General features: G+C 35.8%; 1 protein-coding gene across 2 annotated transcripts in view; it reads left to right on the top strand.

Annotated features, from left to right (window-relative positions):
• Positions 1 to 15,947, top strand: part of UBE3A (ubiquitin protein ligase E3A) — an 87,607-nt gene that overhangs the window by 40,985 nt on the left and 30,675 nt on the right. For both annotated transcript variants that reach the window (XM_006903335.1, XM_006903336.1), the window contains 3 exons: positions 10,809 to 10,953; positions 14,295 to 14,500; positions 15,081 to 15,245. In XM_006903335.1, coding sequence (XP_006903397.1) covers positions 10,809 to 10,953; positions 14,295 to 14,500; positions 15,081 to 15,245 — 516 coding nt within the window. The remainder of the gene's footprint in view (positions 1 to 10,808; positions 10,954 to 14,294; positions 14,501 to 15,080; positions 15,246 to 15,947) is intronic.

The following is a 15,947-nucleotide window of genomic DNA, read 5'->3' as shown; positions in this document are numbered from 1 at the left end:
AGGTCAGAGATCCAAGTTTCTGTGACTTACTAAGTCTGTCAAGGTTCAAGTTCAGTAGTTAGTTGGAGACAAAATAGCAGACAGGTCTCTAGGGTCAACAGTAACACCAGGGAGGAAGACTCCTTAAGATAATCAACCACTTAACCAAAAGGGAGGCATTGGCCCCGAGAATAAAGCTTAAAGGCAGGAAGAGATCGGAAAAGGGAAGTAGAGAGAAATGGAGTACTTGTGAGGTTTGCAAATATTTTCACCAAACAAAATGCAAATGAATTATTGAATAGGAAACCAGTTCTGGAGTATGGAAGCACTTTACTACCCATTGCTAAATATTGCCCCCAGCGTCTATATTCCTGTCTCCACTTGTAAAGTCTAGCTTCTTGGATGATTTGTTCAGCATACAAACTGAACAGCGATGAAGAAAGGATATAAACAGCCCTCATGCACACCTTTCAAATTTTAAGCTATCCAGTATTCCGTTGGTCTGTTTAGACTACAGCTTCTTGGTCTAGATTCAAGTTTCGTGTGAACACAGCCAAGTGTTCTGGGATTCCCATTCTTCTCAGTGTTAGCCGTAGCTTGTTTATCACACAGTCAGTGCTTTTGCATAGTTAATAAAACACAGTCATTCTTCTGGTATTCTCTGCTTTTTGCTAGGATCAATTTGACATTAGCAGTGATATCTCTGGTGCCATGACCTCTTCTAAACCCAGGTTGAACTTTTGGCAATTATCTTTTAATGTACCATTCTACCAATTTTGTAATGATCTTCAGTATTTTGCTTGCATGTGATATTAATATTTCTTGATAATTTCCATTCTGTTCCATCACCTTTCTTTGGAATGGGAACAAACATGGATCTCTTCTAGTCAGTCTTTCAAATTTTCTGGCACAGAAAGGGAAGCCTGTCAGAGCTGCTTCTTAACTGATACGTGGCAATTAGTATCCCATCAATTCCTGGGTTCTTATTTTTTTCCAGTGTTTTCAATACAGCTTGACCTTCTTTCCTTATCATCTTTGACTCTTTATCATATGCTACTATTTGAATTATTCCAATGTCAGCCAGTTTGTTTTGGCATAGTGACTCTGTATTCCCTCCATCTTTTGACCCTTGCTGGATCATTCAAGATTTTGGCAGTAGCATCGCTCTATTGCAACTCGAGACTTGAATTTGATTTTCAATTTTTCAGTTTGAGAAAGGCCAAACGAGTTCTTCCCTTTTTATTATTTAATTCTAGTTTTTGCACATTCCATTAGAATACTTTGCTTTCTTTGTCTCTAGCTGTGTTTTGAAATCTTCTGTTCATAATTTCCCTTTGTTTTTGCTTTATGATTCTCAAGTGCAATTTTCAGAGTCTCTTCTGATTTTCATGTTGATCTTTTCTTCCTCTCTCTTCGTAATGATCTTTTGCTATCCTGTGGGTGATAATCTTTGATATCATTTCACAGTTTATCTGGTCTTCAGTCATTAGTGTTCAGTGCCTCAAACCTGTTCTTGTTATGACTTCTCAGTTCATGTAGGGTAGACTCAGTCATAATTTGTTTCTTATGGACTTAGGACTTATTTTCATTTTCTTCAACTTCATTTAGAACATGCACATAAACAGTTGATGGTCTGTTCCATAGTCAGCACTTGGCTTAATTTTAACTGTTACTATTGAGTTTTTCCAGTGATTCCCCACCCACCCACGCAGAAGTAGGCAAGTTTGATTCCTGTGCTGTCCATCAGGAAAGGTCCACATAAATACTTGGTGACTGGAATGCAAAAGTTGGAAATAATGTAAAGGGAATGGTAGTTGGAAATTACCAACTTGGTGACAGAAATGAGACTGGAGATTGAATGATTAAATTTTGCACATTCAAAAATTTATTCATCACAAATATGATGGTGTATCTCACTATATATGAGGACATTGAATCCCACAGATACTTTGGCCTGTAGAGTTAATGGAAGTAGTAGAACTTGGAATTCCAGTCCCACAGTAGGAGTGATTGGCACTTACCCAAACATCTAAACTACAATGTTTACAGAAACAGAGAGAGGAATGAAAAATTATTAAATATCTAGATAATGAAAAAAACCCTGCTCTTGTCAATGATTTAAGGATTTCTGGTGGCCTAATGGTAAGGAGTTGTGTTGCCAACCACAAAGGCAGGTGTTTCAAATCCACCATCTGTTCCATGGGAAAAGATGGACAGTCTCCTTTCCTGCGTTTTACAGCTTAAGAAAACCCATACCCTAGAGGGTCAGATATGAACTGGTTCTGACTTGATGACACATAACCACAGTCAATGAATTACGCAAACTGGTAACTATGTTATTAACAAGTTACTGAATTCAACTGAATTAGAGTTGCTAATGTTTATTAGAGACTGTAAGCATTGTAATGTATTAGAAAAGTCTACTTTATCTGAGTATTACTACCGTACTTAAACATCCCAACCACTAAGGAGCTTTTTTTCAATTCTTCTCTTTCTCACTGTCATCGGGTTGTTTCTGACTCTTAGTGACCCTCCATCGTGTTTCCAAGGCTGTAATTGTAATGGGGGGAGGAGTCTGCCCATCTTTCTCCTGCAGTGCTTCTGGTGAATTCCAGCCTCTAGAGGTGTATGGACTTTGGGGCTAGCAGCAAAAGCCTCTACGGGCTACACAACTAGAGCATAGATGTTCCAGGATTTCCTATGATGAGACTTTACTTTTAATACTGAAATCTGGCAAAAGAGAGTTGAATTAAATATCATTAATTAATACTTGCATTGAATTCTTTTGGTATCCAAGTATTGAAATACCTTACATATATATTCTGGGAATCCTTCAGGTTAGTTTTTCGTAAAAGGTGATATATGTAGGAGTTCATCAACATGGCCAATTCAAAATTCAGAAATTACAAATAACCTTGTGTAAAAATTGATAAGAAACTTAGAGGAAGTCATACAAGGAGGAGGTATATCATTACCTCCAGTCTGTTTTTATTTTCCCCCAATAATATTTCGACAATCTAGTTTAAGAACACTCATGAGTAAAATTGTTCCTATTTCTGTCGTTAAGTGAATTCTGAGAAGCATAAAATTTCTCCATTTTCAGATGTTTGTCAGCTATCTTCCTAATTTCCAAATATCCCACTGTGTTTAAAAGTTTTTTATTTCTAACAATGCACTAATTAGTTTTCAAAAAGGTGTATATTATGTAATGTGATAAACCTTTATGATTTAATTACTCCATTCTCTGATAAAACAGTGGACTAGGAGTTTGTTTTTTGAAGAAAGACAACCCCTTTAATAATGTCCTTACTCAAAATGGTTATTGCTTAGTCATTGTAGGAGGACCTCTGGTTGTCTGTATAATATTTTACATTGCTAGCTGGAAGGTTAGAGGCTCAAATCCACAGCTCTTCTTTGGGAGAAAGATGAGCAGTCCCCTTCTGAGATTTACAGCCTCAGAAACCCAACGTGAATGGTTTTGAGTCAGTGGCACTGGGTTTGGGGTTAAGAGGTTGATGAGGTTGTTTGTTTTAATTAACAGTCAGGGGAGCTCTAGTGGTGCATTCAGGATGGAGTTGCACTGCTAACTCAAGAGAGGGCACAATTTGAATTTACCAGTAGCTCTGAGGAAAAAACATAAGTAGTCACTAGTTGGACGGAGGAGTGGCATCCACTTCCATAACAGCTTGCCTCCGGAAACCCTATGAACCTGGAGAAAGGATGAAAGGCACCCAAGCGTTGAGGACTCTCCTTCATAGGGTCGCTATGCCTGCAACTCAACAGCACTTAACAACAGTCACCTCTAGTGGAATTTACAGTTTTAGAAAACCGTCTGGAGGACAGCTGTAAGTCAGCTCTTACTGGGCGGCAATGAAGTTTTTTAGTTAACAATTTGCTTCCTGCATTTGAATCTATATTTCACACTTGAAGAGTCCTGATGAAGCCACTGTTAAGTGGTGGGTGGGCTGCTACTGAGAGGTGGCTGTGATTTGAACCCACCAGCTACTCTGTGGGAGAAAGTTGTGACAGTCTGCTTTTGAAATATTGCAGCGCCTTCTGGACTCAAAAGCTTTAGAACAGTTTCAACCACTTTGACTTTCTTATGTTCATTAGGTTTTCATGCTGTCTAGAAAAAGTTTGTGGACCAATAAAAAGAATAATAACTAAAACAAAAGCAGTAGTCAGCAGTTTGAAGGCACTGATTTTAGGTATAGAACTTAAGTTGTACTTGATATAAATCTTTCATTACTGCCATCATTTTCATTTTTCAAATGAAGACATTTATGTAAAGATGTGTAAATTTAAATATTCATTATTGAAGTAGTATGACCACAGATGCAGATCTGCTGCTAAAAGCCAATCTTAGTGAAAGATGTTAGGTGGAATAGCAAGAGGTTTGATACATACTGAAATATAAGAGATAGAGGTATAAATTCCTAGTCTCCCTTTCCATCTGGAAGCTGAAAGAGGTTTTTAAAAGATAACACAGATTGCATTTTATTTGTCCCGGTAGTCTAGGTGAAATCCTGTCCATATTACCAACTCTCATTGTTATTGTGAGGACAGTTTCTACTTGCTGTAAGTCATAAGAAGGTCTCCAGTGGTGACTGTTCTGTCATAGGGAAAAACCATGAAGGTTAGTATGTTGACTATTACTTAAACTCCAAAAGGAGGTTAACATTTAACTAAAAACTGTTGATGCAAGCAGGACAAGGAATGAAGGTAGCAGGTGCCTTAGTTTAGAAAGTCAATAAAACTAACAAAAATCTGAAAACTAGCAAAAAGCTGAAAAAGTCTTTTGGCTGATCTGTTAACTCTTTTTGTTATACTCAGTAACTACAATCTCTGCTTTTAGTTTGTTGATTTCTCAATCTTGGAAACAGGATGACTTCTCCTTTTGGCCACTTCTTGCTAAAGAATGATTGGTGAGAGATCTAAGAAAAAGAAACTTCTCTGCCTTAAGGCGTGTAACCTGAGACAGGTTTGAGAGCTATAATTTACCACATCATGGTGGTTCTGTTGGCCATAATTCATCTGCAGGAAGCATTATACTCAACCAGCATAAAGCCTGTTTTCTTTCAATGGTGGTTACTGCTCTGTAGGTTGTAGGAGAAAGATAGACTGTCTGCTCCTTTATGGCCTTCACATACCCAATGGAGAGTGCAAATGAGTAGATAGATAGATAGATAATACAATTATTAAAGAAGTAAATTATTCTTTTTCTGAGGAAAGGCTATTAAAATAGCTTATAGATTTAAGTATAAATTTATTCCCAAGTACATTGAAGAATGTTGTTGTTCAGTTCCCTTTCTTCTAGGCAATGACTGGGCCAGATGTGAGTATCCATGTCACGAGAGGGAGGCATAGGAGATTTTAGATCTCTGATAAACACAGGTGACCAGTTGCTGGGGCTGCAGGTCTTTAAAGCAAGTATTCTATAATGGTGACCAGCAGTTGAAAGTTGATAGCAGAAGCAGGAACATAGCCATTTGGCTTTACTATAACCGATTCCTTTATAATGCAATCCTTGAGACTGACTCTTAAAATCTGCCCCTTCTTTTTCCACAAGGACTTGGCCTTTTTTTTTTTTTTAAGATGATACAAAACATTTTCTTTCTACATTTTCCTAAGACTGTTGAGAGTGAAAACTAAGGCAAATTACTTTTTCCTCACATCTTTTTTTACTTCTAACTACATGACTCTCAAGTTTAGTTTTTACAAAACGACTCTCTTTTAAAAAACCTTATTATCGAACCTATTCCTCTGTGTAGCCTCAGGAGTTCATGCACATATTTCTAATGTCTCCTAAGGCTATTCAGTCAGTTTCAGCTAGAGTTTTCACATTCTAAAGCAGATCTTCAGTGCTTCAGAAGGAAGTTGTCCACAGACTAGCAACTTCTTTTATAATATTCTGCATCAACACTGTGAGTCCACTCTAAGAAGACATTTTTCTTCCTAAAGGGAAGAAAAACAGAATTGAAGATGTTGTATTACTTACATGCTTGGGCATTGGTGTAAACAAATAGGCAATTTTGTACAATAGCTACACAGTCATGTTTTACGGCTGTCTCTCTGGCTATCTTCTAGTCACTGTGGGATGTTTGTTTTTCTGGTAAATGCAGTGGGAGCCTTCTCTTCTGGATGTACTAATATACACTGTATGTCAGTGTCTGCTTTTTGGTTCTTCAGCAGAAAAAGAAGTACTGCTGCATGAAAAAAAATCATGAAGGTGTGGAGGTATTCCCAGATATCCTGCCATAGGACACAGTACCCTACAGGACCTTGCCTATGCACTGCCCTTTGGTCTGTTCACATAGTTAATTCATAGATTACTACCCAGCTTTCTGTACAAAGAAATATGGCCCTAGATTCATTGTATTGAGCAACTTTGAGTTAAACCTGTTGCTAGCTGTTCATGGAATCAATACACTCTAGCCACAGTCATCTGTGTACCAGGCATATGCTGGCAACAGGCCTTTTCCTGTGCCACTGTCTCAAAAACTTGCTATTCTTTGCCTGACTCCTAAGAAGCACTCTTTTTTCAAAACTAACCAATAGAGTGTTCTCAGGGTCTGCATTAAGTGGTGTGTAAGTACCATCTCCTACACAAACAAGCCTGCATTTCTCTTGATGTTCCTAGCCATGGCATAAGCTTGGTCTTTAGTCTCAGACTAGGCCACTCAACTAGATAACCGTTGGGAGTTTTACCAACATTCTTGGTTCCTGAAACTCAAGGGGTGGGAAGTGTTTACCTCAGTCTCTCTTCTGTGGGTGAGTAATTGTTAGGTGAGGACAAGTCAAATACAATTCATAGTGACCCAGTGAACAACAAATCAAAATCTTGCCCATCTTCATGATCTGTGTCATGCTTAAACCTGTTCTTGAAGTCACTGTGTATCTTGTTGAGCCTGGGTCTTCAACTCTTTGACTGAACTACTCTTTAGTCCATGCAGTCTTTTTCCAAATAACTACCCCTCCTGAAAACATACCCAGAATAAATGATACAAAGTTTCACTATCCCTGCCTCTAAGAAGCACCCTCATTGCACTTCCTCCAAGATAGATTTTTCTTTTGGCTATCCATGAGTGTGTGTTCAGTACTTATCGCCAACACCACAGTTCATTCATTGATTATTTTTCTGTCATCCTTATTGATTGTCTAACTTTCAGAAGCATAGGAAATAACTGAAAATACTGTGACTTGGATCATATGTACCTTAGTCTTTAAACCAACACTCTTTAAAGCGCTCTTTTGCACTTTAAAGAGGTCCCTTACAGCAGATTCTCCCAATGCAACACACATTTTGATTTCATGACAACTGCTACCATGAGTATTGATTGTGGGTCCAAGTAACGTTAAGTCATTGACAACTTAAGTCTTACATCTTTGATGTTGCCTCTTGGTTCAGTGGTATCCTCCCAAGATTTTTGTTTCTTGATGTGGACATATAATCCATATTTAGGTTGTAGTGTTTGATCTTTAGCAAGTGCTTCAAGCTTTCTTCACTTTCTGTAACGAAGTGACCTTCAGAATACCAGTTGTTGATGAGTCTTCTTCCAACTATGATGTTACATTCTTTTTCTTGGAGTCTAGCTTCTTAAATTATTTGCTCCTCATACAGGTGGAATATGTATGGAGAATAAGTATAGCCCTGGTGCACACTTTGCCTGATATTAAATTGTATTAGATGTTTCCTTGTTGTATGTTTATAACGACAACTGCTTCTTGGTCTGTATATAGGTTTTGCATGAACACAATTGTTGTTATGTGCCGTCGAGTCGCTTGTGACTCATAGCGACCCTGTGTACATACAACAGCCCTAAACTCTGCTCTGTCCTATGCCAGTAGCACTGTCTCTGACACACCCATCTCGATTACCACAGTCACTGAATCAATCCACCTCATAGAGGGTCTTCCCCTCCTGCTCTGTCCCTCCACACCCTCCCCAAGCATGATGTCCTCCTTCAAGGACCGATACCTCCTTACAACATGTCCAAAGTATGTTAGACAAAGTCTCAGAATCCCTGCCTCAAAGGAGTCTCCCTATTTAACCCTTTCCAGGATGAATCTCTTTGTTTTCCTAGCAATCCATGGTACCCTTAACACTCTTCTCCAGTACCACAGCTCAAAGGCATCCATTCTCCTTCTGTCCTCCTTAGTCATTGTCCAACTCTCTGATGCATAACAAGTGATAGCAAAGACCATGGCCTGTATCAGATGCACATTAGTCTCCAGAGAGACATCATTGCTCTTCAGTACTTAGGAGAGGTCCCTAACAGACTTTCCCATGGCAATGTCTTTTAATTTCCTGGTTACTGGTGTCAAGAATGTTGACTGTGGAGCCAAGCCCATCCTGATGCTGCCACTTGGTCCAGTGGTGAGAATCTTTGTCTTCTTGACATTGAGCCTCAATCCATATTGGTGGCTGCAGTCCTTGACCCTCTGCAGCAAGCGCTTCAGGTCCTCCTCAGTTTCAGCAAGCACAATTAATTGTTCAAATATTCTCATTTTCATATTAGCTATAATTTGTTGGGATCCACACAGGCAAATGCCTTTGTATAGTCAATAAAATACAAGTAAACTTTGGGGTGACTTAGTGGATAGGATTTCTCCATGCTCTAACAGTTTTAAAAGAGAATAACTTTCCCTAGCTACATCCTTTTTCATTTACTTCCAGTCCCTTGAGTTAGACACATTCAGTTGCAACTGCATACACACACATGATCACCATATTTCCTACTTAGAGCTGTCCTTATCTTCCTGGAACTACCCGAAGATTTCTTTTGCCTGCCTGCACTTGGCATTCATCATCAGAGTTTATTAATTGCCCTAGAAACCAGGGATTTTGGTGCAGCCCAGGTTATCCAGACAGTGCTCTGTGATCCAGTCCTTTGTGACCAAGGAAGAGTCACTGAGTCACCCTTGTTACTACTGTTACTCTCCTTCCTGTACCTTATAGGTTCTTGAGGACTGTGGCAAACTTGACTACAGAGCAGAGCTTCCAGGCCATACAATGCTTGGTGGCCAGTTCTTAACGAGCCCATGTACAACTCACCACAGTTTGTTACTCGGAGCTCCAGATCTGCTGTTTCCCATAAAAGTGAATCTCAGGCACAGATGCGTGTAGAAAGCAAGAGTTTATAGAATATTAATATGTGGAAGACAGATAGGAATTTTCCCTGTTCTACCTCTCCCATGTCAAGAGTGAGAAAATGTTTAAGAAGAGGATGCTGTTTGGATCTTTGTTAGCGTAAAGTAGTCTTGGGCATGTCATGTCTCCATTTATGCTAATCAGTTCTCTGTCAACTTGAGGACAGTTGCCTTCTGTTTGTAACAAAAGAGTTTTCATTATCCTGTATTCTTTCTTAGGGGAAAACCAGTGAAGATTAGTGTTATTTTTACTCAAATTATTTTGTACATCAGAACAAATTCTTCAAACTAAAGAAAAGTAGCAACCCTAATTTTATTACTCTCTTAATCATTGCCAGTAAGTTAGAACTGACTCAAATAGACCCTTTAGGATGTTTTGAGAGGCTGTAACTCTCATGGGAGGAGATTGTCCATCTTTCTTTTGTGGAGCAGCTGGTGAATTCACACTGCCAGAGAAATGCCACCATTGGATCAGCAGTGCAATTTCTTACCCAGTAGGCCACCAGAGTTAACAATGTTATTTCAGTTGACTCACTTAACAAAATTCAAGTCTGTTTTACAGACTTTAAAACTATGCAAGAAATTAGCAAGAAATGTTTTATATACCATTCCTGGACACATATCAACCTGTCTTTATGTAAAGTTGAAACAAAACATAGGCACTGTTTCTATGATGAATATTCCAGTAGTTTCCCATTGTGTTTTCTGCAAATCAGGAAATACTTTAGACTACCTGCTGATAAGCTTCCATTTGCAAAATACTGATCTATCTTAGTAGTGTTTGATATAAATTACACTTTTTAAAAATTGATTAGAACTAATTTTTTTGAAAGCAGGTCACACAGTGACTTGATTTAATCTATACCCCTAACTTCTTTTAACAGATATTAAATCCTAGTATCTGGGACTCTAGTACCCGTTTTCTTAAATCTATTAACAGATCAATATACATAGTGATCTGTATCAATCAGTTTGAGATTTTTCGGTACTCTTGTTTATAAAATTGACAACAGATTCTACTGTTTATGTTTAGACTATAAATTGTTATTTTATTTATCTGAAATATACTAACAATAATCTCAAAAGAGTATACATTTTCTTTTCTGCATTGGCTCCAAATGCCCTTGGCAGTTTAAAGCAAACCCTACTTACCAAGCATGAACATTTACAAACAAGAACCTTAAAGGTGTACAGATTATTACAAAATTATTGCATATGGAATATTAAAAATTACATTAAATAATGCACATGTTACTGAAATAAATCACCCTCAAACTCATTGCCTTTCATATTGGAACACCATAATAGCTTACCCTCCAGCAAGTTTTCAGAGGCTATAAATCTCACTGGAAGAGATTGCCCATCTTTCTCCAGAAGAGCACCTCGTGGATTCAGACCACCCACTTAGCAGTTGACAGCACAAGTCCCTAAAAACTAGCCCACCAAAGTGTTAAAGTCATTTAGATAATAGCATTTGTTTTTGAGAACTAACTATGTCCCTTGTTAACCTCACATTGGCTTTTTATCAGTTTGGTACCTATTTCTATTGAAAAACAAAAGTAAAAAAAATCTCCTATTTTACTCCCTGTTCTCTATCTTTATTTTGGTTTTATTTGTTTTCCTTTTATCCTAATATTGCTAGTCACTTTTACACATTTATCTCTTCACTGACTCACTAGCTAGAGATGATCGCTATGGAAAATCCTGCAGACTTAAAGAAACAGTTGTATGTGGAATTTGAAGGAGAACAAGGAGTTGATGAAGGAGGTGTTTCCAAAGAATTTTTTCAGCTGGTTGTGGAGGAAATCTTCAATCCAGATATTGGTAAATATTTTAGCAATGTGATTATGGTATTAAATAATCTTTTTTTAATTAAAACTTTGTTTACCTTTGTTAATCAACATTCTTACTTGAGAGGAATAACAAAAGAAAGTTTGGTATGCATATCTAGAATCATAGATAATGACAAAATAATGTGGATTTTAGGAACTGATTTACATCATTCACTTATTTACATTCTTATTTATTTAGTCATAGCTTAATACAGAAATTATTTCTTAAATTGAGAATATTTTTAGTACATTAGGTAAATTAAAAGTAACTTATGTTCCTAGTAATCTAAAACATTCATTAAAGTGATATTTCTAAAAGTACAGCTTTGTATAGCACAGATCTGAAGAACGTTGAGAAAGTTTCAGAATTGTATTCATGCTCAAGTTCAGAAATACTAAACAGTGTCAACTTAATTAGTTTTATTTGCTGCAGAGTTTTTTGTGGCTTTAGAATATTTCTCCCAAATGTTTTGAACACTGAAGAGTCCCTTATTCACCTCACACTTAAGATCTGTATCCTTCAAGAATTTTAAGTGAACACATTTTGGAAAGATTGATCTACATACTTAAGTCTAAAAGGGAAGGAATTCAGTTTCCATTTTGACACACAACAATAAGCAAAATGGAAAAGGAAAGATGCACAGTACCTTGGAGAGTCTGCTTACCTGGTTCAGCTCAACTTGGCTCAATTTCTGTATTTTTACCGCTTAGATACTTGGCTGACTTGTTTATAAAATTGAGTATGATTGTAGGGAAACATTATAGGAAAATATTTCTACTAAGAGTACCATCTGAACTGTAAGGAACATGACACAAAGTGTTGATCATTTTCCTTAAGCTTTGAGAGGAATTATTAATATCCCATTTTTTCAATATATGCATTAATTTCCCTTTCTGGTTGTTCTTGGTCAGCTAAATATCGGTATATTTAAACAGAAGCGAAAACTGAGTTTACGACAAAATATCATTAAGGCGAGGTTGTCTTTTATCTTCTCGCTAATAATAGTCACGAACCTATTAATAATCATTAAGCTGTGTAAAAAAATAATTACAAAATGACACTCAAGTATGTAACTTTCTTGCCTTAGTTTAGTTATAAAACTTTACCAAACTTCTGCTTTGTCTTAGGAATGTATCTATGCAGAAATACATTTAGGGAATAAAACCATACTAGTGTATTTAAAGTGATAAGAAAGAAAGATAATTTACCTGATGGCAGAAATATTAAAAAGGAATATTTTAGGAAATCTGAAATGAAATTACTCTGGACTCAAGTATTATTTTCTTTTATATACAGATACATTCTGTTTAATTTATATTTCATTGTTCCTAAGACCAAGGATGTACATTTGTGAGGTCTCATCAGATTTCATAATTAACTCACAAACTTGCTGGTACTACTGACAAACTGTTCTTAGCTGTGTTACTATATAATGAATATATTCTGATTAATTTATACTTTATTGCTCTTAAGTGTAAAAAGTACATACATTTGTGAGATTTTATCACATTTATTAATTAATTAACTATAAAACTTACCAACTGTTCTGAGCTGTAATTTAATGTTTGTAAGTAATTGAAGTTTTTAAAAAAGTCATCCATGTAATTTCCCCCCCCACCATTATATCCATGTTATAACTTGAGCACTCTGGTGGCCTAGTTATAAGGACTTATGTTGCCAACACAAAGGCAGGTGATTTGAATTCACTGGTGGCTCTGAGAGAGAAAGATGAGCAGTCTCTTGCCATGTGATTTACAGTCTCTGAAAACCCTCTAGAGAGTCAGCTATGAGTCTCTTCCAACTAGATAACACATAATATAACAACAGCTTAGAATTGCAAAAGCATTTTAGCCCTAAACTATGAAAGTTGAGAAAAAAAGTAGATCATTTCAAAGTCATTGTTTTCAGGAAGATTAATTTTTTTTTTAATTGCAAAGTTTATGCTCACTTAAAGTGTTTAAAATGAAGGAACATTCTTAAAGTTTAGTAAAGTGATTTTCGCCCTTTCATGACTGACTTATTTTCTGCTTCAAATATTTTCTTGGCACCATGTGTTTTCAGTAATGAAATCAAAGGTGGGAAATATGCCCTTTTTTGTTAAGGTTATCTTAGTTTTATAACAATTATATGGGACACATATGTTCTAAGTAGCTGCTGGCAATAGAATTGATGGAGTGAATCTCATTTCTTCATATTTACACAGTTACGTATAGTTTTGCCTAGGTGGTGGTATGTACTGCAGCTAGAATAGCAGTTTCCCAAGAAGGTTGAGGGTCTAAAAATGCGGTTTCCTTGAGTCACAAAAAATTTAAAATATAGTTATATTTTATTTTATTTCTCTTGAAAAGTACAGGTTTTGGTTTGGGTTTTTGTTTGTTTTATAAGACCTAAATCTTAACAGCATTTCTACTGCATTTAAAGCAAGTGAAAATATTTTAGTAAAATGAAAAATTATAAATTCCGTTAAAATATTTCCTTCTCTTTTTCCTTATGACATTTATTTAAAGGTAATACAGTAATGCTGTGTTAGTATTGACCATTCATATAGGTAAAACCAAACATTCTTATCCTCTAATGAATGAAGAGATTGGGTTGCACAAGTAGTTTGTAGTTCACTAATATTCTTCAGGTTGCCTGTACAATCACTTCCAGGAGTCTAGATGAGAGGACTGGTCAGTTGTTTCCATAAAGATCATAGTTAAAGGGGGAAGGGGGGAAGAGTATGTAAAATGTGCAACAATGAATGAATGAAAATCTAACTTTTCTGTAAACTATCGTTAAAATCATGATTAAAATAAGTTTTATTAAAAAAAAAGGTAATAGCAATAAAATAATGATGGAACATGTTAACCCAATAGGGTTAAATTGCCAGTTGCCAACTTGGTTGTAGCTAACAACAACAGATAATATCAAAATGGTCTTCATGTTTAGGTTTGGAATAGTAGAGACCATTAAAGAAAGCTTTTGTTTTACATGTTGTTTTTTGCAGTCGAGTTGACTATGTTAGTTCATAATTTATATGTAAAGTAGCTTTGGGATTTGGACTTAAGTTTATCTATTCATGCCATCTAATCTTAGTAGAAAGGAGCTTAAAAATGTCATTGTACCACTACAGTTTTGATAAAAGGAAAAGTTCCTTTGACTTCTTGAAATTATATGCTACCATTGCCATAATTTAGAACATATATATACACTACCATAAGATAGTGATTTTTATACAACTAGTACATACCAGTTTTACATGAAAAAAATTCAAATTTTTGTTTTTGTGTTGTCAATCTGTTCTATTAAATAATACAAAAGTAATATTTTTAAAAAATAATTTCTTACAGGTATGTTCACATATGATGAATCAACAAAATTATTTTGGTTTAATCCATCTTCCTTTGAAACGGAGGGTCAATTTACTCTGATTGGCATAGTCCTAGGCTTGGCTATTTATAATAACTGTATATTGGATGTCCATTTTCCCATGGTTGTCTACAGGAAACTAATGGGGAAAAAAGGAACTTTTCGTGACTTGGGAGACTCTCACCCAGTAAGTTCTCTCTTTTTTTCAGCCAGTCTCTTGGATTTTATGAAATATAAAAATACAGTTTAAATTTCAAGAAGGGGAGGTGGCATTTGTTTATATGCCCAGTGTGTAATAAAGTTGCTTTAATCAATGATATAACATGAACATTCAAAATCCGAAAAGGAGATATATATGTATACATAAATATATAATGTACATGTATGTATTGTGTGTGTATATATATGACTGCCAGATCTGCCCTGACTTAAGAACTTGGTGGCTATGGTGTATATCCATTTCTTCCTGCCACCTCTATAAAGCTGAGACTCCTTTGAGGCTTTCATGGGGGCAGTAGAAAGTTCATTGCTAAGGATGTAATATGAAGTTAGTAAAGAATGGGATATAATGTCAATGAATGACAATTTTTCTTTAGCTTCTAAGTTTTAAAATATTTGAAGTATGGGAGGTATGCTACCTTTGTTTAATTCTTATGATCAGAAATTACTGTCTTCCACAGAAAGAGACACTATTGTATATTTATATTTTATTTTATATATACTTTTTATTTGGTAGCTTCAATTTTCCTTTTCTGATTGTTTGTTAGGTTCTATATCAGAGTTTAAAAGATTTATTGGCGTATGAAGGAAATGTAGAAGACGATATGATGATCACTTTCCAGATATCTCAGACAGATCTTTTTGGTAATCCAATGATGTATGATCTAAAGGAAAATGGTGATAAAATTCCAATTACAAATGAAAACAGAAAGGTAATAATTATTTATTGTTTCTGTGTCTTTATCAACAGAATTTCAAAGCATGCATGTCTTAAATTTTTAAGTTACCAGTAATGTGTACCAGAAGCCAAGATCAGGTAACCAAGTTCAAATAAATGATATAACCACATTTTCTTAAATGTTTTAAACTTTGATTACAGGGTTTTTTTAAAGTTACAGTAATGTTACAGTAGTATTCGAGAATTTCTTAGTATAACTTTCATGAATGGGTTGTTTTTTTTTTCCTCTCTGTGGAAAAAGACTTTGGATAAAATAGATAAAAGTCCATTTTCCCCAAGTGAATAATTTAGGAAGTACACAAAAGGGTAACAAATATTTCCATCATTCTGTAAGATTATGCTGGTTTAGTTCTCGTTATTATAATGTATAAAGTACATTTTTATTTTTTCCTTTTCTTTTCACTTTTTCTTTCAGTTGGGGGCTTTGGTGGCATAGTGTGTTGGGCTGCCAACAAAAAGCTTAGCAATTCAAACCTCCTAGCCACTCTGATAGAGATGGATTAGGTCATCTACTCCCTGTAAGATTCACAGCCTCAAGGACCCAGTATAAGGGTCAGCATGAGCTGGAATTGACTTGAAAGTAGTGAAAATTTTTCTTTTAATCTCAAAAGGTTTGGAAATAAAATTTTTAAAATCCTTAGATTAAGAGAAATGGAAGTAATCGGATTTCCATCAG

This window comes from Elephantulus edwardii, unplaced genomic scaffold (assembly GCF_000299155.1).
Source record: "Elephantulus edwardii isolate Elephantulus edwardi_28Jun2011 unplaced genomic scaffold, EleEdw1.0 scaffold00568, whole genome shotgun sequence".
In the NCBI taxonomy this organism is placed as follows: domain Eukaryota; kingdom Metazoa; phylum Chordata; class Mammalia; order Macroscelidea; family Macroscelididae; genus Elephantulus; species Elephantulus edwardii.
The sequence above is the reverse complement of the archived record's forward strand: the minus strand, read 5'-3'. Positions and strand labels throughout refer to the sequence as shown.